The sequence below is a fragment of the Bidens hawaiensis genome, unplaced genomic scaffold (assembly GCF_021521415.1).
Source record: "Bidens hawaiensis isolate Kalapana, Puna unplaced genomic scaffold, B.hawaiensis_p1.1 tig00001087_1, whole genome shotgun sequence".
Taxonomy (NCBI): domain Eukaryota; kingdom Viridiplantae; phylum Streptophyta; class Magnoliopsida; order Asterales; family Asteraceae; genus Bidens; species Bidens hawaiensis.
In genome coordinates this window covers 724,402-732,047 of record NW_027491062.1, presented here as the reverse complement: position 1 = coordinate 732,047, position 7,646 = coordinate 724,402, and the positions used below count along the sequence as shown (strand labels likewise).

The 7,646-nt window shown below is 33.3% G+C and overlaps 1 protein-coding gene across 2 annotated transcripts; it reads right to left on the bottom strand.

Annotated features, from left to right (window-relative positions):
- Positions 1-280: 280 nt before the first annotated feature.
- Positions 281-4,754, bottom strand: LOC143557018 (uncharacterized). 2 transcript variants are annotated; one of them, XM_077046197.1, is made up of 6 exons: positions 4,736-4,754; positions 3,643-3,724; positions 2,150-2,254; positions 1,507-1,762; positions 974-1,051; positions 281-887 (listed from the first exon to the last, which is right to left on the bottom strand). In XM_077046197.1, exons 2-6 carry the CDS (start codon positions 3,679-3,681, stop codon positions 760-762), a joined length of 606 nt encoding a protein of 201 aa, XP_076902312.1. In that variant the 5' UTR covers positions 3,682-3,724; positions 4,736-4,754; the 3' UTR covers positions 281-759. The 2 variants fall into 2 exon arrangements, with proteins under 2 accessions (XP_076902312.1, XP_076902308.1); XM_077046193.1 differs by lacking the exon at positions 4,736-4,754 and having other exon boundaries at positions 3,643-3,764.
- Between the last annotated feature and the right edge of the window lie 2,892 nt (positions 4,755-7,646).

The following is a 7,646-nucleotide window of genomic DNA, read 5'->3' as shown; positions in this document are numbered from 1 at the left end:
ACCACGCCCCAATTCGCCCCTTATCTTCCTTTTTTGCCGCCTAGTACATATGGCCTAATGGGTTTTGTATAAGGATGTGGAGTGCATTTATCAATATTTATCGGAGTGTTTTAACATGTGTAACGTGTTTATCAATGTTTCCTCGTAACACAAGAATACTCAACAGAAAGTAAAAGGGGATGAACTTAATGCAATCCAAAATCCAATTAGGCGAGAGACGCTCTATGATTTTCTTAAAAGATTTTCGCTTGGGTATCTCGCATTCTCGCCTTTTGTTATTAACCAGCCTAGGGGATGTAGTTTCCAATCTAATGATCTTCGAATTCTCATGAAAAGATGCGTATACCCCTTAACCATGTAGGGGCGTCATTTTATTTGTGACACATATTACAAAAACTCTACCGCCATATCATGACAGTAGTTAAACTCTTATAAACCCTCTAGATTAAACTGTTGTAACACACCGGACCGTTAGAACTAAACGCATACTTCGAATAGACAAAATCTAAAATATAAGCATACAACGTATACATTCCTTGCTAGGATCTTATTACATCACAAAGGCAAAGAAACACCTTTCATTAAGGAAAACAAAAACAAATATCGAAACTCATCGACATCAAAACTACACTTCTTAACTATGTTAACTGCTTTAACCAACTCCTTACAAAATTTAGATCATAAGAATCAGCGTCATCATCAAACATAATCATATAACCGCCGTAAAAAAAGTCCTATTTTACAATTACCGAGTCACCATTATTGATCATTTGTATGCCCTTCAAGCCCTTTGATTGCAGCACCTACATTCGGCTTTGCATTGTTGCTTTCGATCAAAACCGGGCTACTTTCGTGTGCTTTCTCCACTAGTTTCAAATGAAGCCAACCTATTGCCAAAATGTTTCTTTATAACTCATACTTAAAAAAGAACTAATTGCAATTTCATAAAAGTTAAAAGGCTCAAAGGAATCACCAAAAGGGAAGCAAACTGCTGCACCCAAAACCGAACCCAACAGTACGTTTCTTCCACGCCAAGCAAGTGACCCGGGCACTGAAAACATGGAATAATCATTAATCAACTTCTAAGGGGTGTTTGGATATGTGTTTTCAAAGTGGTTATGTGATACCGAATAATCAATAATCAACTTCTAAGGGGTGTTTGAATATGTGTTTCAAACTGATAAAGTGATACTGAATAATCAAGAATCATAAAAGAATCAGCTTTTAAGGGGTGTCTGAATGTGTGTTTTCAAAGTGATTATGTGATACCGAATAATCAAGAATCAGAGAACAACCAGCTTTTAAGGGGTGTTTGGATGTGTGTTTTCGAAGTAATTATGTGATATTGAATAATCAAGAATCAGATAGGAACTCAACTATTAAGGGGGTGTTCGGATGTGCATTTTCGAATATGTATATTTGAGATATAAATCACTTCCAGAAACCAAATCCAAACCCGCCTTAAATATATGTATATTTGAGATATAAATACTTGAAACTTCTTACAGATAAGACCAAACGTAGCAGCAGTAGCAGAACCAGCTCCAACAACATTATAAACATCATGAACTCCTCTTTTATCAGCAAGAATATTTTGCAGCCCGTAAAATGTTGCTGTAAACACTCCAAGGCGAACACCACCAACAATTGAACCACGTGTGATTCTAATGAACCGTTTCTCCATTGCATCTCTCATTAATCGATACTGTTCCCTTTTGTCACTCGTGCTCCCTAATTTCAATGTCACTTCTGCATCCTTGCTCTGCAAATATTTACAAAAAATGCTAATCCATATTATATATCATCAGCAAATTTCACATCAAAACAGACAAGAATTCATTTTGATAATTTTGACATTAGCTTATTAAAAGTCAACAAAAAAGAAATAAGTCAAGCGTGTCGGAAGCGGCATACAGCCTCTTATATAGCAGTCTTTAGAAATTTTAGATATTTAATGTAAGAAATAGCTTTTGTAACTATATTAACAATATTAGTATATTACTGCATTATTTAATCATAACAACCTTTAATTTAATGAAAGATTATCTTCTGCATAAGCAAACCCTATTAAAGATATATGAAACCCTTGGAATCTAAAAATAAAATAGGCAATTCAATGAAAGATTATTTTATGTACAAGCAAACTTACAACAGCAGCCGAGGCTTCCTTCATGCCTCCATATAACATGCCAGCAAATACTCCAACTACAGATGCTGTACCCCAATTGACAGTTCCATCCAATTTTGAAGGTCTCTGTGTTCAACATGTAAACATAAAAGGGTAAATATTTAATAACTTATGGTGACAGGATAACTTTAATAAATACAACTTGGCGACTGTGACTAAAATAAGCTAAATCACTGTCTAAAAAAACAAAAAAGTATTGGGTTCGAGAAAAGAAACACAACAAAGCAGATAGCTTTAAAAAGAACATTTTATGAGTACAGCAGCAATTTGTTTAATTGAGGTGGGCTTCACAAATCTAAGTTTATAATGGTCAATTCACGAGTAATGACCTTTCAACGTATTAGACTCCATTAATCAAGAATTTTAATATGAATACAAAACTATAGACTATGACTTTACCTGGTAGAACGGACAGGTTAGGTCATTTTATAAAACAGTCATTTTGGTTCTGGTCAAACAAATTTTGACGCTAAGAAAACGAATCCGAAACATGCTGTTTTACAAATTGGCATGAAACCAGTAGTAGTCTAGTAGAGGGAGAAAACCTGGCCCAAAAACTAAACTGCAGGGCTTGTTTGAACTCTTAAGTTAAGGCTATGCGTTTATATATAAAACCTGAATTATCTGGTGAGTAAGCGAGCAAAATTAATAACAGGAAATTGCAGGAACGGGCCATAAAATGAAATTAAACAAGTCACAATGGGCACCCAAAAAGATGGCACGAAGTAGAGGGGAAGATAATATTTTAGCAAAGATGCCTTAAAAAATGAACAGCTTCTGCAAAGAACCACAGTTGGAGGGAACTAGGCAACTTCGTTACAAACAAAAAAACAGTTCATATGGTTGTTCCGAGCTCCGACGAAACCCAACATGTCGGTGAAGAAAAGAAAGCCGGGTGTTATGGGACGATACCGAAAGAAGAAAGGAAAGTCGTCTCCCTTCTTCCTTGATAAAAATTAAAAAGGCTTGGATTGTGACCTTTCAACTTTTGAATTAACCAAATTAACCTATAGCCTTAAATTAAAGTCCAAACAACCCATAAACTAGTCTTCGGGAGAGGTTAGCCCCCTCAAACGATGACTACAAAAATCCTTTTTAGGCACGCAAACAAACCAACTATTAAAGTCAAATGGACCTTATCTATTTTGATTTTCAAATTTAGTTTGTTACGCACACCATTATCACACTCGTTGTTACAACTATAAACACTCAAAACTTACAAAAGCTAAGCTCAAATACAAAGAACCAAACGAGAGCATAGCTGCATAGGCCAAAACTAATCAAGATCTTTAAAATCAAAACCAAGAAGTCAAGAACCAAACGTGAGCATAGCCGCATAGGCCAAAACTAATCAAGATCTCTAATATCTAAACAACTTGAAACCAAAAAAATAATATACATAATAAACAGACTAATATATTGTCTATTGTGCAAATCCAAAAATTAAGTCTTACATCAGGAACGTTATCTTCCGGTTCTTTAGGGACTTCCATTGTTAAATAATATCTTATCACTGTCTCTGAAAATTAACTTTCCCTGCAATCCAAGGACATCATTCAAAGCCTATAACTCAAGAAAATGAAAATAAATCTGAACCTAATTAAACACGTAGGGGTTTTCATAGATTCGAATATCAGTTAATTCGATTTGTTCGGATCGGTTTATTCAGATTTAAAATTAAAATGTTCAACGTTCAACAGAAATCAGTGTACGAATTATGTTCAAACAATATAATGTAGAAGATCTAGCAGGCACCTATAACACTTTTGGGTCTATAACCGATAACCGAAAAGATACAAGTTCACAATTGTCTAACTGGACAGAATTCAATTCATTTCTGTTAAATGGAAAACGAATTCATCCGAATAACACTTTTGCCTGGCAATGATGTTCAACAATTTGAGCTGCAATGATTTAAAATTTTCAACGTTCAACAGAAATAAGTGTACGAATTACGTTGAAACAATTTAAGATGTAGAAAATCTAGCAGGCACCTATACATCAAACAAATATCAGCGCAATATAATATACATCAGGAATTAACTAGGGGTCGGTATCAAAACGCCACATACAAAACAGATGAAATTATAATAAGTAAAACCGTCTCGCGCAGGATATCGATATCACTGAAAGCTTATTTTTTGCGCGGCAGTGTAAATTAACTCGTTTTTCGCCCGAAAATTTGAGCCCCCCCCCCACCAAAAAAAATGTGCCGGGGCAACCGAAGCGGTTATAGTGAATTGTTAATCGGTTAAACCGAACAAACTGAACTCAAAAGAATTTATATCAAATATCCGATCTGAAAACCGAATTCCTAATTCAGATACGGTTAATAACAGAACCGAACCAAACCGAACCGAAAACCAGCAGTTAGGTGAGTAATACGAAAGTGAATGATCACATATATAAAACACAACCAACAGTTGTTCACCACAGAACTAGCAAGTATATATAACAAATTTCAATTAGGTCTAATAATAATAATTTAATTAACGATCACATATACTAATAAATAATAATATTAAGAGAAACAAGTGTTGGTGATACCTGAATCGAGCTAGAAATGATTCCGGCGACGGTGAACAAACAAAGTAACCGCTGCAATGATCCGTATCAGAATTATTATTATTTGGCCCAAATAAGCCCAGTACTTGAATTGGCCCGTTTCATGAGTTCGGGTCAACCCTATTTATGTAGAATGATAATAATAATAATAATAATAATAATAATAATAATAATAGTAGTAGTCGGTATGGCTGTATACGAATCGGACGTCCGGCTGTCCGTTCGATTGTGTTTGTCCGTTTAATAAATGAACCAGCATGGGCCAAAAAAATTTGTTTGGTAAACTTAATGAACGAACATGGACAAATGTCGCGTTTGTTCAATAGTGTTCGCGAACGTCCGGTTAATGTTTGTCTAATAGTGTTGTGTATGTTGTCTAATGTTTGTTTCTCGTTAACACTAGAAGTTCGTGAATTTTGAACACCAAAACATTATTTTGATATATATATATATATGATTATGTGTTTGCTTACTATGTTAACTATTAAGTATTTTTGGATATCATGTGATGTAATGTTCATTAGTGTTTATATTAAGTATTTTGATATGTATATGTTTGTTTGTCCATTAACGTTCATTAGCGTCCATTGGTGTTTGTTTGTCCATTAGTGTATGTCAGCATCCGTTTAAAAGACTAATGAACTGACACAGACGAACATGGACAAACTCAGCTCCTTAATGTACGGACGTGAACACGAATTTTCGTTCGTTAGGGTGTTCGTGAGCTGTCTGTTTGTCCGACAAAAGCTTAACGAACGAACACGATCAAGGTCTTGTCTGGTTCGGTGCAGTCCGCTTACAGCCTTAGTAGTGAGGAATGATGGCCTTTTACTCTTTTAGAAAGCTAAGGTGGTATGGGATATATGGGCGAGCAAGGTCTGGGATAAATAGTACAAGTTTAATTTTATCAATACCTATTTATGGAATTTCTGGTAAATGACACCTAAAACTTGAAATTTGTTTTCATAAATGCTTATTTTTGGAATTTTTTCTTTATTTTAACTCATTGCTTTATAATAAGGGTATATGTAATAAGGGTCAGGTTATTATATGATGAGGAACAAAAATGAGAAGAATATGAAAGAATTTTAGCCTACAAAAAAAACCACTCAAAAAATAATGAAAAAATAGTAAAAAAAAATCATAGCTCAAAATTTAATAAAAAGATTAAAAATGTAAAAACGCAAAAATGTTTCCACCGTCTTACTCGTTCTAAAAAAATCGTAAAAGACATAATGTTGAGGAAAAACATTATTATGTCTTTTTATTTATCATTGTGTTTTATGTTTATTTTCGTCATTGTTTATCTTTTTTCCTTGGCATTATGTCTTTTTTTTATATTGTGTTATATTATATTTTGTTCGGCATTGTGTTAAATTTTGCGATCTATTGTGTCTTTTTTATTTATCATTGTGTTGTTTGTTCATTTTCGGCATTATGTCTTTTTTCTCTACATTGTGTCTTTTCATCGGTTTTTATTTTGGAACGGTAATAACAGGGAAACATTTTGATTTTAAAATTTTTTTCGTTTTTTTTTATATTTTGAGTTATGATTTTTTAATTACTTTTTTTTTGATTTTTTTGTTGAGTGGTTTTTTTGTGTGACCACAAATTCTTCTCACACTTCTCATTTGTGTCTCCCTTTTTATTTTAACTTTACCCTATATAGTAGAGAGGTTAAAACTATTGTTATTTATGTTATTTTAACGTCACATAAGACACGGGAGGCTTGTTCCGGTTCCAGTTATACATTTAGTGGTTGAAGTTGCTTATTAATGATCTTAGGCCTTTAGTAAGTAATCTATATCTATATTATCTATATTATACATTATGCATATTGGTAACCTTCATATCCCCTTAAGACACCTTTAAATTAAATGAAAATTAAAGCTTCGACATCTATAACAAGTTCTCAATAATTCTCCGGCAAGTCTCGGGCCGGCACATTTAAGGCATAGTCCGTCACATCCAGTTGCCTATTAACAAGTGTGTAATTCGTCGCCCATCCGTTACATCTGGCGACCTATTAACATTGGTTAGATTATATCAACTTTTAACCCTTCAATTTGCGACCTATCTTCAATTCTTTGCAACATCCTTTGGCATATCCAATTTGGTGGGCTCGACAGCGAGAATCCCTTCAATTTTCCCATGTATGTGTTTAATCTCAAATTTGTTGAATCCTGTTTTTGGTTAATTTTGTTGATTGGGTTTGGTTAATTTTGATATATCTTATTTCTTGCTATTGTGTTTGGGTAATTATATCATGCTTTGGTTCCACTTGAACTCCAATGAAAACAAATTAGCATGCTGATGCTTTCAAGTATACCCTCATTTTTTATTTTTTATTTTGTTTTTAACAAATGTTATTGCTCATATGTTATCATTCACTTTGTTTGTTTGGTTTTAGTTAATGAAATTTTAGTTCTTTTTCTGAATAAATTTGCTTATATGTTTTAAAAAACTGTTGTTTTCTTTGCTAATATTATAAACTGAAATCTGATTTACTTTGTAGGTACTTTGGTAAACTCATCTTTACCGTTGGACAAAGTTCTAGGTAATTTTATTACTTTATTATGTGTGTTTTGTATGTAACAACTTGGGTTTTTCAAAATTTTATTCTTATCATTTACCCGACTTGTTTTTATGTTTGAAAAATTTTATTAATAATATATCGAGTTATTTAATTATTATAATATTATTGTATTATTGCTTATTTATTTAGTTAATATATATATATATATAAATTTCTAAATATTACAAATTTAACCCTCGTCATCATCATCATCATCATCATCGACTCAGTATATCCCACCAATAGCAAAGCTATGGTAGGGTCTGAGGAGGGTAAGATGTATACAGCCTTACCTCTACCCCGTAGGAATATAGAGGT

Excerpts from the sequence above, each read along its gene's own strand:
- LOC143557018 (XM_077046197.1), bottom strand. The coding sequence starts at position 3,681 with ATGGAAGTCCCTAAAGAACCGGAAGATAACGTTCCTGAT. Across the intron at positions 2,255-3,642 it reads CGGAAGATAACGTTCCTGAT|AGACCTTCAAAATTGGATGG; the intron begins GTAAGACTTAAT and ends TGTTGAACACAG. Across the intron at positions 1,763-2,149 it reads AGGAAGCCTCGGCTGCTGTT|AGCAAGGATGCAGAAGTGAC; the intron begins GTAAGTTTGCTT and ends AAATATTTGCAG.